General features: G+C 49.3%; 2 protein-coding genes across 2 annotated transcripts in view; one reads left to right on the plus strand and one right to left on the minus strand.

Moving 5' to 3' along the window:
- The window catches only part of LOC119966916 (dynein heavy chain 14, axonemal-like), a 1,122,002-nt gene that overhangs the window by 139,767 nt on the left and 954,980 nt on the right, over window positions 1-27,255 (minus strand). Inside the window, exon 63 of the mRNA XM_038798874.1 lies at window positions 5,407-5,502. Within this exon, the coding sequence (XP_038654802.1) occupies window positions 5,407-5,502 (96 nt within the window). The remainder of the gene's footprint in view (window positions 1-5,406; window positions 5,503-27,255) is intronic.
- Window positions 7,250-27,255, plus strand: part of LOC119966961 (leucine-rich repeat-containing protein 15-like) — a 46,471-nt gene continuing 26,465 nt past the window's right edge. Inside the window, exon 1 of the mRNA XM_038798914.1 lies at window positions 7,250-7,343. The gene's annotated coding sequence lies outside the window, so the exon portion shown is untranslated. The remainder of the gene's footprint in view (window positions 7,344-27,255) is intronic.

Genomic DNA, 27,255 nt, shown 5'->3' on the forward strand with positions numbered 1-27,255 from the left:
TCTACTCTATCTATTCCACTGATCATCTTATAAACCTCTATCAAGTCTCCCCTCATCCTTCTCCGTTCTAATGAGAAAAGGCCTAGCACCCTCAACCTTTCCTCGTAAGACCTACTCTCCATTCCAGGCAACATCCTGGTAAATCTCCTTTGCACCTTTTCCAAAGCTTCCACATCCTTCCTAAAATGAGGCGACCAGAACTGCACACAGTACTCCAAAATGTGGCCTGACCAAGGTTTTGTACAGCTGCATCATCACCTCACGGCTCTTCAATTCAATCCCTCTGCTAATGAACGCTAGCACACCATAGGCCTTCTTCACAGCTCTAACAACTTGAGTGGCAACTTTCAAAGATCTATGAATATAGACCCCAAGATCTCTCTGCTCCTCCACATTGCCAAGAACCCTACCATTAACCCTGTATTCCGCATTCATATTTGTCCTTCAAAAATGGACAACCTCACACTTTTCAGGGTTAAACTCCATCTGCCACTTCTCAGCCCAGCTCTGCATCCTATCTATGTCTCTTTTCAGCCGACAACAGCCCTCCTCACTATATCCATAACTCCACCAATCTTCGTATCGTCTGCAAATTTACTGATCCACCCTTCAACTCCCTCATCCAAGTTATTCATGAAAATCACAAACAGCAAAGGACCCAGAACTGATCCCTGCGGTACACCACTGGTAACTGGGCTCCAGGCTGCATATTTGTCATCCACCACCACTCTCTGACTTCTATCGGTTAGCCAGTTTGTTATCCAACTGGCCAAATTTCCCACTATCCCAGGCCTCCTTACTTTCTGCATAAGCCTACCATTCCTATTCCCTTTCTTGAACAGAGGAACAACATTCGCCACCCTCCAGTCCTCTGGCACTATCCCCATGGACAGTGAGGACCCAAAGATCAAAGCCAAAGGATCTGCAATCTCATCCCTTGCCTCCCAAAGAATCCTTGGATATATCCCATCTGGCCCAAGGGACTTGTCGACCCTAAGGTTTTTCAAAATTGCTAATACATCCTCCCTCAGAACATCTACCACCTCCAGCCTACCCGCCTGTATCACACTCTCATCCTCAAAAACATAGCCTCTCTCCTTAGTGAACACTGAAGAAAAGTATTAATTCAACGCCTCTCCTATTCCTTCTGACTCCATGCACATGTTCCCACTACTGTCCTTGACCAGCCCTAACCTCACCCTGGTCATTCTTTTATTTCTCACATAAGCGTAAAAAGCCTTGGGGTTTTCCTTGATCCGACCCGCCAAGGACTTCTCATGCCCCCTCCTAGCTCTCCGAAGCCCTTTTTTTTAGCTCCTTCCTTGCTACCTTGTAACCCTCAAGCGACCCAACTGAACCTTGTTTTCTCATCCTTACATACGCTTCCTTTTTCCTCTTGACAAGACATTCAACATCTTGTGTGAACCATGGTTCCCTCACACGGCCATTTCCTCCCTGCCTGACAGGGACATACCTATCAAGGACACGTAGTATTTGCTCCTTGAACAAGCTCCACTTTTCATTTGTGCCTTTCCCTGACAGTTTCTGTTCCCATCTTATGCTCCCTAATTCTTGCCTAATCGCATCATAATTATCCCTCCCCCAATTAAAAACCTTGCCCTGCCGTATGGCCCTATCCCTCTCCATTGCAATAGTGAAAGGCACCGAATTGTGGTCACTATCTCCAAAGTTCTCTCCCACAAACAAATCTAACACTTGGCCCGGTTCATTACCCAGTACCAAATCCAATGTGGCCCCCCCTCTTGTCGGCCTATCCACATATTGTGTCAGGAAATCCTCCTGCACACACTGTACAAAAACTGCCCCATCCGAACTGCTCGACCAAGAGAGGTTCCAATCAATATTTGGAAAGTTAAAGTCACCCATGAAAACTACCCTGAGACCTCCACACCTATCCATAATCTGTTTTGCAATTTCTTCCTCCACATCTCTATTACTATTTGGCAGCCTATAGAAAACTCCTAACAACAAGACTGCTCCTTTCCTATTCCTAACTTTGGCCCATTTTACCTCAGTAGGCAGATCCCCTTCGAACTGCCTTTCTGCAGCCGTTAAACTATCCTTGATTAACAATGCTACTCCTCCACCTCTTTTACAACCTTCCCTACTCTTACTGAAACATCCATACCCCGGAACTTCCAACAACCATTCCTGTCCCTGTTCTAACCATGTCTCCGTAATGGCCACAACATCGTAGTCCCAAGTACCAATCCACGCTTCAAGTTCACCAACCTTATTCCGGATGCTCCTTGCATTGAAGTAGACACACTTCAACCCACCTTTCTGTCTGCCGGTACACTCCTGCGACTTTGATACCCTCCTCAGTACCTCACTACTCTCAACACTGGCTTCTGGACTACAGCTCGTTTTCCCAGCCTCCTGACAAATTAGTTTAAACCCCCCGAAGAGCCGTAGCAAATTTCCCTCCCAGGATATTGGTGCCTCTCTGGTTCAGGTGCAAACCGTCCTGTCTGTACAGGTCCCACCTTCCCCAGAATGTACTCCAATTATCCACGTAACTGAAACCCTCCCTCCTACACCATCCCTGCAGCCATGTGTTTATCTGCAGTCTCTCTCTGTTCCTCACCTCGCTAGCATGTGGCACCGGCAACAAACCAGAGATGACAACATGGTTTGTCCTGGCTCTCAGCTTCCACCCTAGCTCCCTAAATTCCTGTTTTAAATCCCCATCCCTTCTCTTACCTATGTCGTTGGTACCGATGTGTACCACAACTTGTGACTGTTCCCCCTCCCCCTTAAGGACTCTGAAAACACGGTCCGAGACGTCACGGACCCTGGCACCCGGGAGGCAACATACCATCCGTGAGTCTCTTTCGTTGTCACAGATAAGTCTGTCTGTCCCTCTAACTATTGAGTCCCCATTAACTATTGCTCTCCTGCTCTCCCTCCTTCCCTTCTGAGCCACAGGGATGGACGCAGTGCTGGAGATCCGTTCACCGTGGCTTACCCCGGTAGGTCGTCCCCCTCAACAATATCCAAAGTGGTATACTTGTTACTGAGGGGAACGACCACAGAGGATCCCTGCACTGACTGCTTCCTCCCAGCCCCTCTCACCGTCACCCATCCAACTTGATTCTTCGGAGTAACTACATCCCTGAAGCTTCTATCTATGACCACCTCTGCCTCCCGAATGATCTGAACTTCATCCAGCTCCAGCTTCAGTTCCCCAACACGGTTTCGGAGGAGCTGGAGATGGGTGCACTTCCCACAGATGAAATCAGCAGAGACACTGACGGCGTCCCTCACCTCAAACATTCTGCAGGAGGAGCATTGTACTGCCTTCCCTGCCATCCCCTCTGGATAAAACAAGAAAAAGAAAGGAAGAGCTTACCTGATATTCATTCAACCCCTTAGGTTAGAGGAGGTGGAAAGGTGGGGACACTATAAGTGTAGTGTCTCGGGTTCAGCAACCGCCCAACTTAAATACAGGTAAAAATAAAACACTTAACAAGCAACCACTGCGCCCCGCACGAGAACAGCAATCAGCTGTTATGGGCCTGTGCAAACAATTAAAATCTTTACTACTTACCCAGCAGTCACTCTGTCCTCATTCCGACCGGATTCAACTGGAAACTCCCAACAGTAAGTTTAAAAATGTTTTTACTCCCCTTCTCAGCAAGCACTCACTCAGCAACCACTGCGCCCCACACGAGAACACCTCAGGGAAAAGAAAAACTACTTACCAGTCACCAGCCAATCACTTACCTGCAGGCTGTGATGTCATGGTTCAACTTCTTTATACTTCTACCTGCCCTCGAGTCTCCCTCATGATCGACTGGGATCCTTACAGTGAATGTTTTGTTTTGGTTAGCGGAGGAGGTAGGGAGGGAAACACTGAAGAAGTGTTTGGGGTTTAACTGTCACTTGACAACAGCTGCTCCACAAACCACCTTCTAGATACAGTGACCGCAATGCACTGATGCAAATTTTTCCCGCATAAGCCAATCAGCAGCTCCGCTCTGCAGCCCTCTGCTGGATTTAAGACAGAAATGCGGAGGAATTTCTTCTTTCAGAGTTATTAGTCTTTGGAATTCTCTCGCTCAGAGATCAGTGGAGGCTGGGTCATTGAATGCATACAAGGCTGATTGTGACAATTTTTGGTCAACAAGGGTTATCGGGAACAGCCAGGAAAGTAGAGATTAAAGCACAATCAGATTAGACTTGTTCTTCTTCACTGGTGGAGCAGGCTCGATGGGCCAAATAGCCTAATCCTACCCCTATTTCTTTTGATTTTATGATCTTATTTAGATAGCTCTGAAATGGTGAATTCTTAGTAAACATTTCATTTCAGAGAAATGCTGAGTTGATCTCAGATTGCTATGTGGAGATGAAATGAAATGAAAATGAAAATCGCTTATTGTCACGAGTAGGCTTCAAATGAAGTTACTGTGAAAAGTCCCTAGTCGCCACATTCCGGCGCCTGTTCAGGGAGGCTGGTACGGGAATTGAACTGTGCTGCTGGCCTGCCTTGGTCTGCTTTAAAAGCCAGCGATTTAGCTCAGTGTTAAACCAACCCCATAAACTCAAATGGAAACCCAGAAGGGTGTTAACATGCCCACTCTTTCCCCATAAGACAACTCCTTTTCCCAGTCTCCAACCAAACAAATTAAACAGCTGCTGAGATGTGGAGGAAAAAGGAAAAGCGGGGAAAATTGTTTGTTTTAAAGATTAAGCAGGATGCTACGAAGGATTCCACTTCTGTTCAAAAGAACGGGAACAGAACCGACGTGGCTTCTGAAGATTTATAGAACAGGGAGTTGTTGAGGTGTGCCTTGTCGTGATAATCAGATCCACAAATCTCAGGTGGAGTGGAAGGATTGTTGAAGGATGCTGGAAGTTTTGACCTGGCAGGACAGAAGGAGGTGGCCCTCTGCGAGAGAGTTCGGACTGACTTTGATGCTGTCCCTTTAATGCAGCATATCTGACAGAAGCAAGACATCGAGTAAAAGCATTTCGTAAGACATGTTTCAGTTGCATTAGTTAATGTAACGCTTATCTTTTGTTTGGAGTATTTAGTTGCTTTTTAAATACTTTGATTTTTGTTTGTTTGTTACATTAAAAGTCTGAAAGTGAAATTTTTTCCATTGCTTTGCTTCATGTGTAACTGTGTACAGATATATATATTTATACATGTATGCATATATATCACGTGTGTATGTACATCCATGTTTATGTTTTGCGAGGGATTGATGGAGGCTGGCTGTGTTTCTGCCTATGGTTTAATGGTTTAATAACTTGCCAACAATCAGCAGAGGATAGCTGGGACCTCTGGAATCTCAGACCCAGTGCACATTAATGGCCAGACTAAAGCTGTGTGGTGCGGGCTGGTGAAGGGAATTTTCAGTGAAGCTAACATTACCCTACCAGTCTCAGACTTTCGTGCTTCTTTCTCAGATTCTCCTTGGCGATCTTGAGGGCTTCCTGAGCCTCCAGCACATGTTTTTGCTTCGGTTCAACAGCCTATCAAACACATATACAGTGGGTTATTTATTCCAGTGGTTCATAATAATATATACAGTGGGTTATTTATTCCAGTGGTTCATAATAATAATAATAATCTTTATTGTCACAAGTAGGTTTACATTAACACTGCAGTGAAGTTACTGTGAAAATCCCCTAGTCGCCATATTCCGGCGCCTGTGCGGGTCACAGAGGGAGAATTCAGAATGTCCAATTCACCCAACAGTATGTCTTTTGGGACGTGTTGGAAGAAACCGGAGCACCTGGAGGAAACCCACGCAGACACAGAACGTACAGATTCCGCACAGACTGTGACCAAAGCCTGGAATCGAACCTGGGACCCTGGTGCTGTGATGCAACAGTGCTACCTAATGTGCTACTGTGCAGTAGTGTTCTATCAGTCAATAGCTACTGTCTGAATAGTGAAGCGATAATAAATAGTGGAAAATCCTGGGAAAAGGCAGCAGGTCTGGCAGCAGCTGTGGAGGATTTCTAGCATTCGCGATATTCTGCTTTCATTTTAGTGAAATGACAATGATCACCTTTTGCGTTTAACTTTCAAATAACAGCAGGGGTGAATCTTCTCCCAAACTTGACCAGTTTAAACGCATTCATATCAAAACTGACACTTCTCCGTCTTTGCCCCTGAGGCAGCTAATCACCCCTCCGAATGCAGTCATTCAAATGGCAATTAGAGGTTTCTTTCAGAAAGTAACATTTCGGGATCCACTGTATGAATAATATAGACATGATGTGGAGATGCCGGCGTTGGACTGGGATGGGCACAGTAAGAAGTCTTACAACATCAGGTTAAAATCCAACAGGTTTGTTTGGAATCACTAGCTTTCGGAGCACAGCTCCTTCAACAGGTGAATTAAGAGGTAGGTTACACAACCTTAATTGGGTCGGTGCAGACTCGATGGGCCAAATGGCCTCCTTCTGCACTGTATGTTCTATGTTCAATGTTCATATATATAGACAAAGTCAATGATGCAAGACAACACTTTGAATGTGAGGTTTTCATAGAATTTACAGTGCAGAAGGAGGCCATTTGGCCCATCGAGTCTGCACCGGCCCTTGGAAAGAGCACCCCACTTAAGCTCACACCACCAACGTATCCCCACAACCCAGATCCAGACAGAGCGACTGGTGACAGGTTAAAGATGTGTGAATTGTCTCAAGCCAGGACAGTTGGTAGGATTTCGCAAGCCCAGGCCAGATGGGCCTGAATAGTATCGACGTGACATAATATGTTTGGGAGGAATAGGTGGCTTTAGACCAATATTCTCAGAAATCAGACCTGGCTTCTGTACAGACCTTGCGGTAGAATATGATGGTTTGTCCAGATTCCCAGCCTTACGTAATGCTGGATATTTTCACAGAATGAACTCCACTGTCCTCCCCAGACACAAGCAAACTATCTAACCCCAAGCCACCTGCTCACACTAACCACAGTGCTGTCCAACACAATAAACTATCTGGTGCACCATTCATTCATCACCTTGGGCTCTGTGTCTCCGCTCGAGGCCACATACAGAGGCTACTTAGCTTAGTCCTGGAAAGACCATTCTTACAGAGCTGTGTCAAAGAATGTGAGCAAAAAGACAGTATTCAGCCGCAAGTTTTGGATTGCCCCAGTCTGAAGTCATTGCGATGATTTGAGACCCGCTCGAGCTCTCTGCTTCCTTCAGCAGTTTCACTGTCGGAGAACCCTCCCTCTTACTTTGCTTGAGGCAGTGGATTTGAATAGACGGAGCACTCAATCCAGCTCCCTCAGACAACAGTGTCACTGCAGCTCAGTTGAGGGTGAGAACAAAGGTGAAGCTAGCTGTACGCCGAAGGTAAGGAGCTTATTCCCAGCAAGTCAGAATTTCTTTTCCAGAATTACTCTGTTTTCTGTACATTGCTTGAAAAATAAAACCAATCAGGCCATTCTCTGAAATTCACTGAGGTTTAAGATTCAAACTGTTTGAATTTTGAAACGTTGACTGAGAAAGCTTCTTAAGTGTTTTTTAAAGTGTGCAGTAAAATGTTCCTGTAGCAGCTCTGAAGGCTCAGGTCTGCTATGCAATGTACTTGTGAGTGAAATCTGCAGCTTGTAGCATTTTTATTTTGCTGTCTGGGTTTCAAACATTGTCATCTTAGACCATAAGGCCACAAGATATAGCAGCAGAATTAGGCCACTCGGCCCATCGAGTCTGCTCCACCATTCAATCATCGCTATGTTTCTCATCCCCATTCTCCTGCCTTTTCCCCATAACCCCTGATCCCCTTATTCATCAAAAAACTATCTATCTCTGTCTTGAAGACACTCAGTGATTTGGCCTCCACAGCCTTCTGCGGCAAAGAGTTCCACAGATTCACCACCCTCTGGCTGCAGAAATTCCTCCTCATCTCTGTTTTAAAGGATCGTCTCTTTAGTCTCAGGCTGTGCTCTCAGGTTCTAGTTTCTCTGACAAGTGGAAACATCCTCTCCACGTTCAAACCTCACAACTGTTACCGGCTGCTTTATCAATGCTGTTTTTAAATCAGTACTGATTACTGGCAGGAGGTTTTGCTCAGTAATCTGGTGGTCTCCCTTCACACGATGAGAGAGCTGTATATTTCTAATCAGTGAACAAGCTGAAGCACATGCACCCTGTTCTGTAAGAGATGCATGGCCGCTCCTGATTGAAAAAAACACATTGAGATCTCCCTTGGCTCGGGAAAACAGTTTTCCCTCAATCAAACCACTGGAAAGAGATGATCAGGCCCTAGCTGTTGCCCTGTGGGATATCACCAATTGGTTGCTGTATGAGGTGTTAACCAGGTCTCAGTTTCATCTCTGAGTTTGAAACTTCTCAGTTCAAGTCCCATTTCAGAAACTTGAGCATAAAATTGAAGCTGATGCTCCTAGTGTGATACAGAGGGGAATTGAAGCTGATGCTCCTGGTGTGATACAGAGGGGAATTGAAGCTGATGCCCCTAGTGTGATACAGAGGGGAATTGAAGCTGATGCTCCTGGTGTGATACAGAGGGGAATTGAAGCTGATGCCCCTGGTGTGATACAGAAGGGAATTGAAGCTGATGCTCCTGCTGTGATACAGAGGGGAATTGAAGCTGATGCCCCTAGTGTGATACAGAGGGGAATTGAAGCCGATGCTCCTGGTGTGATACAGAGGTGAATTGAAGCTGATGCCCCTAGTGTGATACAGAGGGGAATTGAAGCTGATGCTCCTGGTGTGATACAGAGGGGAATTGAAGCTGATGCTCCTGGTGTGATACAGAGGGGAATTGAAGCTGATGCTCCTGGTGTGATACAGAGGGGAATTGAAGCTGTTGCTCCTGGTGTGATACAGAGGGGAATTGAAGCTGATGCTCCTGGTGTGATACAGAGGGGGAATTGAAGCTGATGTTCCTAGTGTGATACAGAGGGGAATTGAAGCTGATGCTCCTGGTGTGATAAAGAGGGGAATTGAAGCTGATGTTCCTAGTGTGATACAGAGGGGAATTGAAACTGTTGGTCCTGGTGTGATACAGAGGGGAATTGAAGCTGATGCTCCTGGTGTGATACAGAGGGGAATTGAAGCTGATGCTCCTGGTGTGATACAGAGGGGAATTGAAGCTGATGCCCCTAGTGTGATACAGAGGGGAATTGAAGCTGATGCTCCTGGTGTGAGACAGAGGGGAATTGAAGCTGTTGGTCCTGGTGTGATACAGGGGGGAATTGAAGCTGACGCCCCTGGTGTGATACAGAGGGGAATTGAAGCTGTTGCTCCTGGTGTGATACAGAGGGGAATTGAAGCTGTTGGTCCTGGTGTGATACAGAGGGGAATTGAAGCTGATGCTCCTGGTGTGATACACAGGGGAATTGAAGCTGATGCTCCTGGTGTGATACAGGGGGGAATTGAAGCTGACGCCCCTGGTGTGATACAGAGGGGAATTGAAGCTGATGCTCCTGGTGTGATACAGAGGGGAATTGAAGCTGTTGGTCCTGGTGTGATACAGAGGGGAATTGAAGCTGATGCTCCTGGTGTGATACACAGGGGAATTGAAGCTGATGCTCCTGGTGTGATACAGAGGGGAATTGAAGCTGATGCTCCTGGTGTGATACAGAGGGGAATTGAAGCTGATGCTCCTGGTGTGATGCAGAGGGGAATTGAAGCTGTTGCTCCAGGTGTGATACAGAGGGGAATTGAAGCTGATGCCCCTGGTGTGATACAGAGGGGAATTGAAGCTGATGCTACTGGTGTGATACAGAGGGGAATTGAAGCTGATGCTCCTGGTGTGATACAGAGGGGAATTGAAGCTGAGGGTCCTGGTGTGATACAGAGGGGAATTGAAGCTGATGCCCCTGGTGTGATACAGAGGGGAATTGAAGCTGATGGTCCTGGTGTGATACAGAGGGGAATTGAAGCTGATGCCGCTGGTGTGATACAGAGGGGAATTGAAGCTGATGCTCCTGGTGTGATACAGAGGGGAATTGAAGCTGATGCTCCTGGTGTGATACAGAGGGGAATTGAAGCTGATGCTCCTGGTGTGATACAGAGGGGAATTGAAGCTGATGCCCCTAGTGTGATACAGAGGGGAATTGAAGATGATGGTCCTGGTGTGATATAGAGGGGAATTGAAGCTGTTGGTCCTGGTGTGATACAGAGGGGAATTGAAGCTGTTGGTCCTGGTGTGATACAGAGGGGAATTGAAGCTGTTGCTCCTGGTGTGATACAGAGGGGAATTGAAGCTGTTGGTCCTGGTGTGATACAGAGGGGAATTGAAGCTGATGCTCCTGGTGTGATACAGAGGGGAATTGAAGCTGTTGGTCCTGGTGTGATACAGAGGGGAATTGAAGCTGATGCCCCTAGTGTGATACAGAGGGGAATTGAAGCTGATGCTCCTGGTGTGATACAGAGGGGAATTGAAGCTGTTGGTCCTGGTGTGATACAGAGGGGAATTGAAGCTGATGCTCCTGGTGTGATACAGAGGAGAATTGAAGCTGATGCTCCTGGTGTGATGCAGAGGAGAATTGAAGCTGATGCTCCTGGTGTGATACAGAGGGGAATTGAAGCTGTTGGTCCTGGTGTGATACAGAGGGGAATTGAAGCTGATGCTCCTTGTGTGATACAGAGGAGAATTGAAGCTGGTGCTCCTGGTGTGATACAGAGGGGAATTGAAGCTGTTGGTCCTGGTGTGATACAGAGGGGAATTGAAGCTGATGCTCCTGGTGTGATACAGAGGGGAATTGAAGCTGTTGGTCCTGGTGTGATACAGAGGGGAATTGAAGCTGATGCTCCTGGTGTGAGACAGAGGGGAATTGAAGCTGTTGGTCCTGGTGTGATACAGGGGGGAATTGAAGCTGACGCCCCTGGTGTGATACAGAGGGGAATTGAAGCTGTTGCTCCTGGTGTGATACAGAGGGGAATTGAAGCTGTTGCTCCAGGTGTGATACAGAGGGGAATTGAAGCTGATGCCCCTGGTGTGATACAGAGGGGAATTGAAGCTGATGCTCCTGGTGTGATACAGAGGGGAATTGAAGCTGATGCTCCTGGTGTGATACAGAGGGGAATTGAAGCTGAGGGTCCTGGTGTGATACAGAGGGGAATTGAAGCTGATGCTCCTGGTGTGATACAGAGGGGAATTGAAGCTGTTGGTCCTTGTGTGATACAGAGGGGAATTGGAGCTGTTGGTCCTGGTGTGATACAGAGGGGAATTGAAGCTGTTGGTCCTAGTGTGATACAGAGGGGAATTGAAGCTGTTGGTCCTGGTGTGATACAGAGGGGAATTGAAGCTGTTGGTCCTGGTGTGATACAGAGGGGAATTGAAGCTGTTGGTCCTGGTGTGATACAGAGGGGAATTGAAGCTGATGGTCCTGGTGTGATATAGAGGGGAATTGAAGCTGTTGGTCCTGGTGTGATGCAGAGGAGAATTGAAGCTGATGCTCCTGGTGTGATACAGAGGGGAATTGAAGCTGTTGGTCCTGGTGTGATACAGAGGGGAATTGAAGCTGATGCTCCTTGTGTGATACAGAGGAGAATTGAAGCTGGTGCTCCTGGTGTGATACAGAGGGGAATTGAAGCTGTTGGTCCTGGTGTGATACAGAGGGGAATTGAAGCTGATGCTCCTGGTGTGATACAGAGGGGAATTGAAGCTGTTGGTCCTGGTGTGATACAGAGGGGAATTGAAGCTGATGCTCCTGGTGTGATACAGAGGGGAATTGAAGCTGATGCTCCTGGTGTGATATAGAGGGGAATTAAAGCTGTTGGTCCTGGTGTGATACAGAGGGGAATTGAAGCTGATGCCCCTGGTGTGATACAGAGGGGAATTGAAGCTGATGCTCCTAGTGTGATACAGAGGGGAATTGAAGCTGATGCTCCTAGTGTGACACAGAGGGGAATTGAAGCTGATGCCCCTAGTGTGATACAGAGGGGAATTGAAGCTGATGCTCCTGGTGTGATACAGAGGGGAATTGAAGCTGATGTTCCTAGTGTGATACAGAGGGGAATTGAAGCTGGTGCTCCTGGTGTGATACAGAGGGGAATTGAAGCTGATGCTCCTGGTGTGATACAGAGGGGAATTGAAGCTGTTGGTCCTGGTGTGATACAGAGGGGAATTGAAGCTGCTGGTCCTGGTGTGATACAGAGGGGAATTGAAGCTGTTGGTCCTGGTGTGATACAGAGGGGAATTGAAGCTGTTGGTCCTGGTGTGATACAGAGGGGAATTGAAGCTGTTGCTCCTGGTGTGATACAGAGGGGAATTGAAGCTGATGCTCCTGGTGTGATACAGAGGGGAATTGAAGCTGTTGGTCCTGGTGTGATACAGAGGGGAATTGAAGCTGTTGGTCCTGGTGTGATACAGAGGGGAATTGAAGCTGATGCCCCTAGTGTGATACAGAGGGGAATTGAAGCTGATGCTCCTGGTGTGATACAGAGGGGAATTGAAGCTGATGCTCCTGGTGTGATACAGAGGGGAATTGAAGCTGATGCTCCTGGTGTGATACAGAGGGGAATTGAAGCTGTTGCTCCTGGTGTGATACAGAGGGGAATTGAAGCTGATCCTCCTGGTGTGATACAGGGGGGAATTGAAGCTGTTGGTCCTGGTGTGATACAGAGGGGAATTGAAGCTGTTGGTCCTGGTGTGATACAGAGGGGAATTGAAGCTGATGCTCCTGGTGTGATACAGAGGGGAATTGAAGCTGATGCTCCTGGTGTGATACAGAGGGGAATTGAAGCTGTTGGTCCTGGTGTGATACAGAGGGGAATTGAAGCTGTTGGTCCTGGTGTGATACAGAGGGGAATTGAAGCTGATGCTCTGGTGTGATACAGAGGGGAATTGAAGCTGATGCTCCTGGTGTGATACAGAGGGGAATTGAAGCTGATGCTCCTAGTGTGATACAGAGGGGAATTGAAGCTGTTGGTCCTGGTGTGATACAGAGGGGAATTGAAGCTGATGCTCCTGGTGTGATACAGAGGGGAATTGAAGCTGATGCTTCTGGTGTGATACAGAGGGGAATTGAAGCTGATGCTCCTGGTGTGATACAGAGGGGAATTGAAGCTGTTGGTCCTGGTGTGATACAGAGGGGAATTGAAGCTGTTGGTCCTGGTGTGATACAGAGGGGAATTGAAGCTGATGCTCCTGGTGTGATACAGAGGGGAATTGAAGCTGTTGGTCCTGGTGTGATACAGAGGGGAATTGAAGCTGTTGGTCCTGGTGTGATACAGAGGGGAATTGAAGCTGTTGCTCCTGGTGTGATACAGAGGGGAATTGAAGCTGATGCTCCTGGTGTGATACAGAGGGGAATTGAAGCTGTTGGTCCTGGTGTGATACAGAGGGGAATTGAAGCTGATGCTTCTGGTGTGATACAGAGGGGAATTGAAGCTGTTGGTCCTGGTGTGATACAGAGGGGAATTGAAGCTGATGCTCCTGGTGTGATACAGAGGGGAATTGAAGCTGATGCTCCTGGTGTGATACAGAGGGGAATTGAAGCTGTTGCTCCTGGTGTGATACAGAGGGGAATTGAAGCTGATGCTCCTGGTGTGATACAGAGGGGAATTGAAGCTGTTGGTCCTGGTGTGATACAGAGGGGAATTGAAGCTGATGCTCCTGGTGTGATACAGAGGGGAATTGAAGCTGATGCTCCTGGTGTGATACAGAGGGGAATTGAAGCTGATGCTCCTGGTGTGATGCAGAGGGGAATTGAAGCTGATGCTCCTGGTGTGATACAGAGGGGAATTGAAGCTGATGCTCCTGGTGTGATACAGAGGGGAATTGAAGCTGATGCTCCTGGTGTGATACAGAGGGGAATTGAAGCTGTTGGTCCTGGTGTGATACAGAGGGGAATTGAAGCTGTTGCTCCTGGTGTGATACAGAGGGGAATTGAAGCTGATGCTCCTGGTGTGATACAGAGGGGAATTGAAGCTGTTGGTCCTGGTGTGATACAGAGGGGAATTGAAGCTGTTGGTCCTGGTGTGATACAGAGGGGAATTGAAGCTGATGCTCCTGGTGTGATACAGAGGGGAATTGAAGCTGATGCCCCTAGTGTGATACAGAGGGGAATTGAAGCTGATGCTCCTGGTGTGATACAGAGGGGAATTGAAGCTGATGCTCCCGGTGTGATACAGAGGGGAATTGAAGCTGATGCTCCTGGTGTGATACAGAGGGGAATTGAAGCTGTTGCTCCTGGTGTGATACAGAGGGGAATTGAAGCTGATCCTCCTGGTGTGATACAGGGGGGAATTGAAGCTGTTGGTCCTGGTGTGATACAGAGGGGAATTGAAGCTGTTGGTCCTGGTGTGATACAGAGGGGAATTGAAGCTGATGCTCCTGGTGTGATACAGAGGGGAATTGAAGCTGATGCTCCTGGTGTGATACAGAGGGGAATTGAAGCTGTTGGTCCTGGTGTGATACAGAGGGGAATTGAAGCTGTTGGTCCTGGTGTGATACAGAGGGGAATTGAAGCTGATGCTCTGGTGTGATACAGAGGGGAATTGAAGCTGATGCTCCTGGTGTGATACAGAGGGGAATTGAAGCTGATGCTCCTAGTGTGATACAGAGGGGAATTGAAGCTGTTGGTCCTGGTGTGATTCAGAGGGGAATTGAAGCTGATGCTCCTGGTGTGATACAGAGGGGAATTGAAGCTGATGCTTCTGGTGTGATACAGAGGGGAATTGAAGCTGATGCTCCTGGTGTGATACAGAGGGGGAATTGAAGCTGATGCTTCTGGTGTGATACAGAGGGGAATTGAAGCTGTTGGTCCTGGTGTGATACAGAGGGGAATTGAAGCTGTTGGTCCTGGTGTGATACAGAGGGGAATTGAAGCTGTTGGTCCTGGTGTGATACAGAGGGGAATTGAAGCTGTTGGTCCTGGTGTGATACAGAGGGGAATTGAAGCTGTTGGTCCTGGTGTGATACAGAGGGGAATTGAAGCTGATGCTCCTGGTGTGATACAGAGGGGAATTGAAGCTGTTGGTCCTGGTGTGATACAGAGGGGAATTGAAGCTGTTGGTCCTGGTGTGATACAGAGGGGAATTGAAGCTGTTGCTCCTGGTGTGATACAGAGGGGAATTGAAGCTGATGCTCCTGGTGTGATACAGAGGGGAATTGAAGCTGTTGGTCCTGGTGTGATACAGAGGGGAATTGAAGCTGATGCTTCTGGTGTGATACAGAGGGGAATTGAAGCTGTTGGTCCTGGTGTGATACAGAGGGGAATTGAAGCTGATGCTCCTGGTGTGATACAGAGGGGAATTGAAGCTGATGCTCCTGGTGTGATACAGAGGGGAATTGAAGCTGTTGCTCCTGGTGTGATACAGAGGGGAATTGAAGCTGATGCTCCTGGTGTGATACAGAGGGGAATTGAAGCTGTTGGTCCTGGTGTGATACAGAGGGGAATTGAAGCTGATGCTCCTGGTGTGATACAGAGGGGAATTGAAGCTGATGCTCCTGGTGTGATACAGAGGGGAATTGAAGCTGATGCTCCTGGTGTGATGCAGAGGGGAATTGAAGCTGATGCTCCTGGTGTGATACAGAGGGGAATTGAAGCTGATGCTCCTGGTGTGATACAGAGGGGAATTGAAGCTGATGCTCCTGGTGTGATACAGAGGGGAATTGAAGCTGTTGGTCCTGGTGTGATACAGAGGGGAATTGAAGCTGTTGCTCCTGGTGTGATACAGAGGGGAATTGAAGCTGATGCCCCTAGTGTGATACAGAGGGGAATTGGAGCTGTTGCTCCTGGTGTGATACAGAGGGGAATTGAAGCTGATGCCCCTGGTGTGATACAGAGGGGAATTGAAGCTGTTGGTCCTGGTGTGATACAGAGGGGAATTGAAGCTGTTGGTCCTGGTGTGATACAGAGGGGAATTGAAGCTGATGCTCCTGGTGTGATACAGAGGGGAATTGAAGCTGTTGCCCCTGGTGTGATACAGAGGGGAATTGAAGCTATTGGTCCTGGTGTGATACAGAGGGGAATTGAAGCTGATGCCCCTGGTGTGATACAGAGGGGAATTGATGCTGATGCTCCTGGTGTGATACAGAGGGGAATTGAAGCTGATGCTCCTGGTGTGATACAGAGGGGAATTGAAGCTGATGCTCCTGGTGTGATACAGAGGAGAATTGAAGCTGATGCTCCTGGTATGATCCAGAGGGGAATTGAAGCTGATGGTCCTGGTGTGATACAGAGGGGAATTGAAGCTGATGCCCCTAGTGTGATCCAGAGGGGAATTGAAGCTGGTGCTCCTAGTGTGATACAGAGGGGAATTGAAGCTGATGTTCCTGGTGTGATACAGAGGGGAATTGAAGCTGTTGCTCCTGGTGTGATACAGAGGAGAATTGGAGCTGTTGCTCCTGGTGTGATACAGAGGGGAATTGAAGCTGATGTTCCTGGTGTGATACAGAGGGGAATTGAAGCTGATGGTCCTGGTGTGATACAGAGGGGAATTGAAGCTGATGCTCCTGGTGTGATACAGAGGGGAATTGAAGCTGTTGCTCCTGGTGTGATACAGAGGAGAATTGGAGCTGTTGCTCCTGGTGTGATACAGAGGGGAATTGAAGCTGTTGCTCCTGGTGTGATACAGAGGAGAATTGGAGCTGTTGCTCCTGGTGTGATACAGAGGGGAATTGAAGCTGAGGGTCCTAGTGTGATACAGAGGGGAATTGAAGCTGATGCCCCTAGTGTGATACAGATGGGAATTGAAGCTGATGCCCCTGGTGTGATACAGAGGGGAATTGAAGCTGATGCCCCTAGTGTGATACAGAGAGGAATTGAAGCTGATGCTCCTGGTGTGATACAGAGGAGAATTGAAGCTGTTGGTCCTGGTGTGATACAGAGGGGAATTGAAGCTGATGCTCCTGGTGTGATACAGAGGGGAATTGAAGCTGTTGCTCCAGGTGTGATACAGAGGGGAATTGAAGCTGATGCTCCTGGTGTGATACAGAGGGGAATTGAAGCTGATGCTCCTGGTGTGATACAGAGGGGAATTGAAGCTGATGCCCCTGGTGTGATACAGAGGGGAATTGAAGCTGATGCCCCTGGTGTGATACAGAGGGGAATTGAAGCTGATGCCTCTGGTTTGATACAGAGGGGAATTGAAGCTGTTGGTCCTGGTGTGATACAGAGGGGAATTGAAGCTGATGCCCCTAGTGTGATACAGAGGGGAATTGAAGCTGATGCTCCTGGTGTGATACAGAGGGGAATTGAACCTGTTGGTCCTGGTGTGATACAGAGGGGAATTGAAGCTGATGCTCCTGGTGTGATACAGAGGGGAATTGAAGCTGATGGTCCTGGTGTGATACAGAGGGGAATTGAAGCTGATGCTCCTGGTGTGATACAGAGGAGAATTGAAGCTGATGCTCCTGGTGTGATGCAGAGGAGAATTGAAGCTGATGCTCCTGGTGTGATACAGAGGGGAATTGAAGCTGTTGGTCCTGGTGTGATACAGAGGGGAATTGAAGCTGATGCTCCTTGTGTGATACAGAGGAGAATTGAAGCTGATGCTCCTTGTGTGATACAGAGGGGAATTGAAGCTGATGCTCCTGGTGTGATACAGAGGGGAATTGAAGCTGATGGTCCTGGTGTGATACAGAGGGGAATTGAAGCTGATGCTCCTGGTGTGATACAGAGGAGAATTGAAGCTGATGCTCCTTGTGTGATGCAGAGGAGAATTGAAGCTGATGCTCCTGGTGTGATACAGAGGGGAATTGAAGCTGTTGGTCCTGGTGTGATACAGAGGGGAATTGAAGCTGATGCTCCTTGTGTGATACAGAGGAGAATTGAAGCTGATGCTTCTGGTGTGATACAGAGGGGAATTGAAGGTGTTGCTCCTGGTGTGATACAGAGGGGAATTGAAGCTGATGCTCCTGGTGTGATACAGAGGGGAATTGAAGCTGTTGGTCCTGGTGTTATACAGAGGGGAATTGAAGCTGATGCTCCTGGTGTGATACAGAGGGGAATTGAAGCTGTTGGTCCTGGTGTGATACAGAGGGGAATTGAAGCTGATGCTCCTGGTGTGATATAGAGGGGAATTGAAGCTGTTGGTCCTGGTGTGATACAGAGGGGAATTGAAGCTGATGCCCCTGGTGTGATACAGAGGGGAATTGAAGCTGATGCTCCTAGTGTGATACAGAGGGGAATTGAAGCTGATGCTCCTAGTGTGATACAGAGGGGAATTGAAGCTGATGCCCCTAGTGTGATACAGAGGGGAATTGAAGCTGATGCTCCTGGTGTGATACAGAGGGGAATTGAAGCTGTTGGTCCTGGTGTGATACAGAGGGGAATTGAAGCTGATGCCGCTGGTGTGATGCAGTGGGGAATTGAAGCTGATGCTCCTGGTGTGATACAGAGGGGAATTGAAGCTGATGTTCCTAGTGTGATACAGAGGGGAATTGAAGGTGTTGCTCCTGGTGTGATACAGAGGGGAATTGAAGCTGATGCTCCTGGTGTGATACAGAGGGGAATTGAAGCTGTTGGTCCTGGTGTTATACAGAGGGGAATTGAAGCTGTTGGTCCTGGTGTGATACAGAGGGGAATTGAAGCTGTTGCTCCTGGTGTGATACAGAGGGGAATTGAAGCTGATGCTCCTGGTGTGATACAGAGGGGAATTGAAGCTGTTGGTCCTGGTGTGATACAGAGGGGAATTGAAGCTGTTGGTCCTGGTGTGATACAGAGGGGAATTGAAGCTGATGCCCCTAGTGTGATACAGAGGGGAATTGAAGCTGATGCTCCTGGTGTGATACAGAGGGGAATTGAAGCTGATGCTCCTGGTGTTATACAGAGGGGAATTGAAGCTGATGCTCCTGGTGTGATACAGAGGGGAATTGAAGCTCTTGCTCCTGGTGTGATATAGAGGGGAATTGAAGCTGATCCTCCTGGTGTGATACAGGGGGGAATTGAAGCTGTTGGTCCTGGTGTGATACAGAGGGGAATTGAAGCTGTTGGTCCTGGTGTGATACAGAGGGGAATTGAAGCTGATGCTCCTGGTGTGATACAGAGGGGAATTGAAGCTGTTGGTTGGTGTGATACAGAGGGGAATTGAAGCTGTTGGTCCTGGTGTGATACAGAGGGGAATTGAAGCTGATGCTCCTGGTGTGATACAGAGGGGAATTGAAGCTGATGCTCCTGGTGTGATACAGAGGGGAATTGAAGCTGTTGGTCCTGGTGTGATACAGAGGGGAATTGAAGCTGTTGGTCCTGGTGTGATACAGAGGGAAATTGAAGCTGATGCTCTGGTGTGATACAGAGGGGAATTGAAGCTGATGCTCCTGGTGTGATACAGAGGGGAATTGAAGCTGATGCTCCTGGTGTGATACAGAGGGGAATTGAAGCTGATGCTTCTGGTGTGATACAGAGGGGAATTGAAGCTGATGCTCCTGGTGTGATACAGAGGGGAATTGAAGCTGTTGGTCCTGGTGTGATACAGAGGGGAATTGAAGCTGTTGGTCCTGGTGTGATACAGAGGGGAATTGAAGCTGATGCTCCTGGTGTGATACAGAGGGGAATTGAAGCTGTTGGTCCTGGTGTGATACAGAGGGGAATTGAAGCTGTTGGTCCTGGTGTGATACAGAGGGGAATTGAAACTGATGCTCCTGGTGTGATACAGAGGGGAATTGAAGCTGTTGGTCCTGGTGTGATACAGAGGGGAATTGAAGCTGATGCTCCTGGTGTGATACAGAGGGGAATTGAAGCTGATGCTCCTGGTGTGATACAGAGGGGAATTGAAGCTGTTGGTCCTGGTGTGATACAGAGGGGAATTGAAGCTGATGCTCCTGGTGTGATACAGAGGGGAATTGAAGCTGATGCTCCTGGTGTGATACAGAGGGGAATTGAAGCTGATGCTCCTGGTGTGATACAGAGGGGAATTGAAGCTGATGCTCCTGGTGTGATGCAGAGGGGAATTGAAGCTGATGCTCCTGGTGTGATACAGAGGGGAATTGAAGCTGATGCTCCTGGTGTGATACAGAGGGGAATTGAAGCTGTTGGTCCTGGTGTGATACAGAGGGGAATTGAAGCTGTTGGTCCTGGTGTGATACAGGGGGGAATTGAAGCTGTTGGTCCTGGTGTGATACAGAGGAGAACTGAAGCTGATGCTCCTGGTGTGATACAGAGGGGAATTGAAGCTGATGCCCCTGGTGTGATACAGAGGGGAATTGAAGCTGATGCTCCTGGTGTGATACGGAGGGGAATTGAAGCTGATGCTCCTGGTGTGATACAGAGGGGAATTGAAGCTGATGCTCCTGGTGTGATACAGAGGGGAATTGAAGCTGATGCTCCTGGTGTGATACAGAGGGGAATTGAAGCTCTTGCTCCTGGTGTGATATAGAGGGGAATTGAAGCTGATCCTCCTGGTGTGATACAGGGGGGAATTGAAGCTGTTGGTCCTGGTGTGATACAGAGGGGAATTGAAGCTGTTGGTCCTGGTGTGATACAGAGGGGAATTGAAGCTGATGCTCCTGGTGTGATACAGAGGGGAATTGAAGCTGTTGGTTGGTGTGATACAGAGGGGAATTGAAGCTGTTGGTCCTGGTGTGATACAGAGGGGAATTGAAGCTGATGCTCCTGGTGTGATACAGAGGGGAATTGAAGCTGATGCTCCTGGTGTGATACAGAGGGGAATTGAAGCTGTTGGTCCTGGTGTGATACAGAGGGGAATTGAAGCTGTTGGTCCTGGTGTGATACAGAGGGAAATTGAAGCTGATGCTCTGGTGTGATACAGAGGGGAATTGAAGCTGATGCTCCTGGTGTGATACAGAGGGGAATTGAAGCTGATGCTCCTGGTGTGATACAGAGGGGAATTGAAGCTGATGCTTCTGGTGTGATACAGAGGGGAATTGAAGCTGATGCTCCTGGTGTGATACAGAGGGGAATTGAAGCTGTTGGTCCTGGTGTGATACAGAGGGGAATTGAAGCTGTTGGTCCTGGTGTGATACAGAGGGGAATTGAAGCTGATGCTCCTGGTGTGATACAGAGGGGAATTGAAGCTGTTGGTCCTGGTGTGATACAGAGGGGAATTGAAGCTGTTGGTCCTGGTGTGATACAGAGGGGAATTGAAGCTGTTGCTCGTGGTGTGATACAGAGGGGAATTGAAGCTGATGCTCCTGGTGTGATACAGAGGGGAATTGAAGCTGTTGGTCCTGGTGTGATACAGAGGGGAATTGAAGCTGATGCTTCTGGTGTGATACAGAGGGGAATTGAAGCTGTTGGTCCTGGTGTGATACAGAGGGGAATTGAAGCTGATGCTCCTGGTGTGATACAGAGGGGAATTGAAGCTGATGCTCCTGGTGTGATACAGAGGGGAATTGAAGCTGTTGCTCCTGGTGTGATACAGAGGGGAATTGAAACTGATGCTCCTGGTGTGATACAGAGGGGAATTGAAGCTGTTGGTCCTGGTGTGATACAGAGGGGAATTGAAGCTGATCCTCCTGGTGTGATACAGAGGGGAATTGAAGCTGATGCTCCTGGTGTGATACAGAGGGGAATTGAAGCTGTTGGTCCTGGTGTGATACAGAGGGGAATTGAAGCTGATGCTCCTGGTGTGATACACAGGGGAATTGAAGCTGATGCTCCTGGTGTGATACAGAGGGGAATTGAAGCTGATGCTCCTGGTGTGATACAGAGGGGAATTGAAGCTGATGCTCCTGGTGTGATGCAGAGGGGAATTGAAGCTGATGCTCCTGGTGTGATACAGAGGGGAATTGAAGCTGATGCTCCTGGTGTGATACAGGGGGGAATTGAAGCTGTTGGTCCTGGTGTGATACAGGGGGGAATTGAAGCTGTTGGTCCTGGTGTGATACAGAGGAGAACTGAAGTTGATGCTCCTGGTGTGATACAGAGGGGAATTGAAGCTGATGCCCCTGGTGTGATACAGAGGGGAATTGAAGCTGATGCTCCTGGTGTGATACAGAGGGGAATTGAAGCTGATGCCGCTGGTGTGATACAGAGGGGAATTGAAGCTGATGCCCCTGGTGTGATACAGAGGGGAATTGAAGCTGATGCTCCTGGTGTGATACAGAGGGGAATTGAAGCTGATGGTCCTGGTGTGATATAGAGGGGAATTGAAGCTGTTGCTCCTGGTGTGATACAGTGGGGAATTGAAGCTGTTGCTCCTGGTGTGATACAGAGGGGAATTGAAGCTGATGCTCCTGGTGTGATACAGAGGGGAATTGAAGCTGATGGTCCTGGTGTGATATAGAGGGGAATTGAAGCTGTTGGTCCTGGTGTGATACAGAGGGGAATTGAAGCTGTTGGTCCTGGTGTGATACAGAGGGGAATTGAAGCTGTTGCTCCTGGTGTGATACAGAGGGGAATTGAAGCTGTTGGTCCTGGTGTGATACAGAGGGGAATTGAAGCTGTTGGTCCTGGTGTGATACAGAGGGGAATTGAAGCTGATGCCCCTGGTGTGATACAGAGGGGAATTGAAGCTGATGCTCCTAGTGTGATACAGAGGGGAATTGAAGCTGATGCTCCTGGTGTGATACAGAGGGGAATTGAAGCTGATGGTCCTGGTTTGATACAGGGGGGAATTGAAGCTGATGGTCCTGGTTTGATACAGAGGGGAATTGAAGCTGTTGGTCCTGGTGTGATACAGAGGGGAATTGAAGCTGATGCTCCTGGTGTGATACAGAGGGGAATTGAAGCTGATGCTCCTGGTGTGATACAGAGGGGAATTGAAGCTGATGCTCCTGGTGTGATACAGAGGGGAATTGAAGCTGATGCTCCTGGTGTGATACAGAGGGGAATTGAAGCTGTTGGTCCTGGTGTGATACAGAGGGGAATTGAAGCTGTTGGTCCTGGTGTGATACAGAGGGGAATTGAAGCTGTTGGTCCTGGTGTGATACAGAGGGGAATTGAAGCTGATGCTCCTGGTGTGATACAGAGGGGAATTGAAGCTGGTGCTCCTAGTGTGATACAGAGGGGAATTGAAGCTGATGCTCCTGGTGTGATACAGAGGGGAATTGAAGCTGATGCTCCTAGTGTGATACAGAGGAGAACTGAAGCTGATGCCCCTGGTGTGATACAGAGGGGAATTGAAGCTGGTGCTCCTAGTGTGATACAGAGGAGAACTGAAGCTGATGCCCCTGGTGTGATACAGAGGGGAATTGAAGCTGACGCCCCTGGTGTGATACAGAGGGGAATTGAAGCTGACGCCCCTGGTGTGATACAGAGGAGAACTGAAGCTGACGCCCCTGGTGTGATACAGAGGGGAATTGAAGCTGATGCTCCTGGTGTGATACAGAGGGGAATTGAAGCTGATGCTCCTGGTGTGATACAGAGGGGAATTGAAGCTGATGCTCCTGGTGTGATACAGAGGGGAATTGAAGCTGATGCTCCTGGTGTGATACAGAGGGGAATTGAAGCTGATGCTCCTGGTGTGATACAGAGGGGGTTGCGACACTGGTGGAGTTGCTGGGCTGCATTTCCGTAGCCTGACGCCGAAATAATGTTCGGCGATCGGGCGGAGAATGGATTCCCCTGCCGGGAAAAAGGGCCGCCGCTGGTTTGACGTCGTTCTGCCGTGCTCCGCTCCCTCCAAAACTGGCTTCATTGTGACGTGCGCTGCGCGCCATTTCAATGGCGTTGAAATGTCATCGGTCGGCCCACCCACGATGATCCGTCCTCAATGGGCCGAATTCCCGACGGCACGGGCCACGTGTGGTCCCAACCGTGCGGGAACCCAGCGTGTGGGCTGCAGACTGTGTCCAGCGCCGCCACACTCGGCAGAGATCCGTGCTTCTGGCCAGGGGAGCTTCTGTTAGAGCTGGGGGAACTGGTGGTGAGTGCTCAGGGCTTGGGCTGTGGAGTCACGTCTAGCGGGTTGGGTTCACCCACTGCCGGCGCCATGTTCTACGCCGCGACCGGTGCAGGTCGTCAGCCGTACGCCGGCGTGGGGACATAGCCTCAAAATCGGAGAATCCAGACCCAGATGTTTCATTTCCTTTAAGAGTGAGCCACCCATCAACATAGAACATAGATGTGTGCAGCACAGAACAGGCCCTTCGGCCCTTGATGTTGTGCCGAGCAATGATCACCCTACTCAAACCCACGTATCCACCCTATACCCGTAACCCAACAACCCCCACTTAACCTTACTTTTTAGGACACTACGGGCAATTTATCATGGCCAATCCACCTAACCCGCACATCTTTGGACTGTGGGAGGAAACCGGAGCACCCGGAGGAAACCCACGCACACACAGGGAGAACGTGCAGACTCCACACAGACAGTGACCCAGCCGGGAATCGAACCTGGGACCCTGGAGCTGTGAAGCATTTATGCTAACCACCATGCTACCCCGCTGCCCAGATGCTTTATTTTGGGACACCCAGGGCAAGTTAATTCTGTCAGCACTGTGAATGAGACTCTAGTGAGTGTGCAGCGATCTCTCTCTCTCGATAGACACAGGGTTATGTGGTGAGTCAGTCACATACCTTCCCTGACAGTGAAATAAACACACTAACTGCTCTCTGTGGTTTCATTCAGTCTGATAGGAGAATGGTTCTTGTGCAGTGCCTGCTGTGGGTCGCTCTGTGTGTGTGTCAGGCAGTAGCAGGACGGTGCCCGAAGGAATGTAACTGTAACCGGAAGCCACCCATCAATCGCACCGAGGTGGACTGTTATCGGCAGGGCCTGAAGACAATGCCCCCAATGCTGCCTGAGGATTCCTGGGTTCTGAGGATGGGTAAGTATTGTCGTTGGCTCTCAAACTGAGTAGTTAATCTCACACACGGGGCGGTTAACTGACGGCTGGCCGGAGGACGGTTACACCACTTTAACATGTCCTGGAGCAGCACCACGAGAGGCCCTATTCATGGTTCATTGATTGTGTGACTCATCAGAAACATTCTCAACTGTGCACAAAAGGTGGCCATTCGGCCTATCAAGCCTGTGCCAACTCTTTGAAAGAGCAATCCAATTAGTCGCATTTGTTCTTTTCCTGTCGCCTTGCATTTATTTCCCTTGTGATGCACGATCAATTGTACAAAGACTAAGGTTGGATACAACTGTGGCTTTATTGCAGTAGGATGTGTGGCCTCCCACAGCAGCTGGCGAAATGGCAGCTGAATAGAGGACACGCCCCTCCTACTGGGCGGAGCCAGCAGGCAGGGGCTACCGGTGAACCTGTAGTACAGGTCCAACCTTACATCACCGAATACAGGTGTAACAGTGGTTTACCATACCCTTCAATGATTTATCCCTTTCCCTTTCGAAAGTTACAATTGACTCTGCTGCCACCTCCCCCACAGGCAGTGAATTGCAGATCACAGCGATCACAGCGGCTCACTGTGTGGAATAAGTGTTTCCTTGTCTCCTATAAAAACTCAGGAGACATAGGAAGTTAAATCCAAACAGCAACTAATTTTTAGCTTGAAGAAAAGGCTGCAATGTGGCACAGAGCACAAAGGGCCCGACCGGGATGACCGATCATGGCCAGTCCCACTCTGGGCCGGCTCAGAGGCATTTCTGTAAGGCTCAGCTGACGGGCATTTACCCATTAGCGGGAGACCTTGTATTCCAGGGACCGCACTTTGCTGCCCACTTTCCATTGAGGTGGGGAGAACTGTGGTTGCTCTGGGGGGGGGGGGGGGGGGGGGTGGTAGGTAGGTGGTGATCAGTGGGAAGCTGGAGGGGATGCCGGTAATTCTGGTAAATGTTTATGCCCCAAATTTGGATGATGTGGACTTTCTGAGGCTGGTGTTAGGGAGGATCCCGCATCGGGACACGCACCGGCTGATAATGACGGGGCGATTTTAACACAGTTCTGGATCCGAGGATGGATCGGTCGAGTCCTAAGGGTGTCGGCGGTAGCTAGGGAGCTGAGAGGGTTCATGGATCGTATGGGGGGGTGGGGGGGTGGACCGATGGAGGTTTCAGAGGCTGAGGGTGGTAGGGCAATTACGGAGGACCAGGAGGACAGTGTACAAGTATGGGGAAAAGGAGTGTAGATGTTGGCCCATCAGCTGAGAGGGCAGGCAGCGGCGAGGGAGATTGGCATACCCTGCCAAGAGGTGAGAAGGGAAAGGTGGTGTCGGATGCAGAGGGGATGAATAGGGTATTTGAGGCCTTCCACAGAAGGCTGTGCACCAGGTGTACTCCCGGATTGATTTCTTTGTGATGGATAAGGCACTGCTGGCGAGAGAGGCTGACTCGGTGTATTCAGACCGCTCTGGGTGGATTTGAAGGTGACACAGGGGGAGACCCCGTGGTCGCAGTGCAGGTTGGATGTGGAGTTGTTCGTGGATGAGGGGGTTGTAAGAGGGTGTGGACTACCGTCCAGGGTTATGTGGAGCTGAATGTCATGGGGAGGTCACAGACTGTTAAGGTGGTGGTTAGGGGCAAATTTATTTTCAGACAGGCGCATTGGGAGAAGTTGGAACGAGAGGACAGAGCGAGGCTGGTAGAGGAGATTGGGGTTAGTGTCCATGGGGAAGGGAGTAAGTGGAAGGAGAGGAGAGAGCAAGGCTGGTAGAGGAGATTGGGGTTAGTGTCCATGGGGAACGCAGTAAGTGGAACGAGAGGAGAGAGCGAGGCTGGTAGAGGAGATTGGGGTTAGTGTCCATGGGGAAGGCAGTAAGTGGAACGAGAGGACAGAGCGAGGCTGGTAGAGGAGATTGGGGTTAGTGTCCATGGGGAAGGCAGTAAGTGGAACGAGAGGAGAGAGCGAGGCTGGTAGAGGAGATTGGGGTTAGTGTCCATGAGGAAGGCAGTAAGTGGAAGGAGAGGAGAGAGCGAGGCTGATAGAGGAGATTGGGGTTAGTGTCCATGGGGAAGGCAGTAAGTTGAACGAGAGGAGAGAGCGAGGCTGGTAGAGGAGATTGGGGTTAGTGTCCATGGGGAAGGCAGTAAGTGGAACGAGAGGACAGAGCGAGGCTGGTAGAGGAGATTGGGGTTAGTGTCCATGGGGAAGGCAGTAAGTGGAAGGAGAGGAGAGAGCGAGGCTGGTAGAGGAGATTGGGGTTAGTGTCCATGGGGAAGGCAGTAAGTGGAACGGAGAGGACAGAGCGAGGCTGGTAGAGGAGATTGGGGTTAGTGTCCATGGGGAAGGCAGTAAGTGGAACGAGAGGAGAGAGCGAGGCTGGTAGAGGAGATTGGGGTTAGTGTCCATGGGGAAGGCAGTAAGTGGAACGAGAGGACAGAGCGAGGCTGGTAGAGGAGATTGGGGTTAGTGTCCATGGGGAAGGCAGTAAGATGAACGAGAGGAGAGAGCGAGGCTGGTAGAGGAGATTGGGGTTAGTGTCCATGGGGAAGGCAGTAAGTGGAACGAGAGGAGAGAGCGAGGCTGGTAGAGGAGATT

This window comes from Scyliorhinus canicula, chromosome 6 (assembly GCF_902713615.1).
Source record: "Scyliorhinus canicula chromosome 6, sScyCan1.1, whole genome shotgun sequence".
Lineage (NCBI taxonomy): Eukaryota > Metazoa > Chordata > Chondrichthyes > Carcharhiniformes > Scyliorhinidae > Scyliorhinus > Scyliorhinus canicula.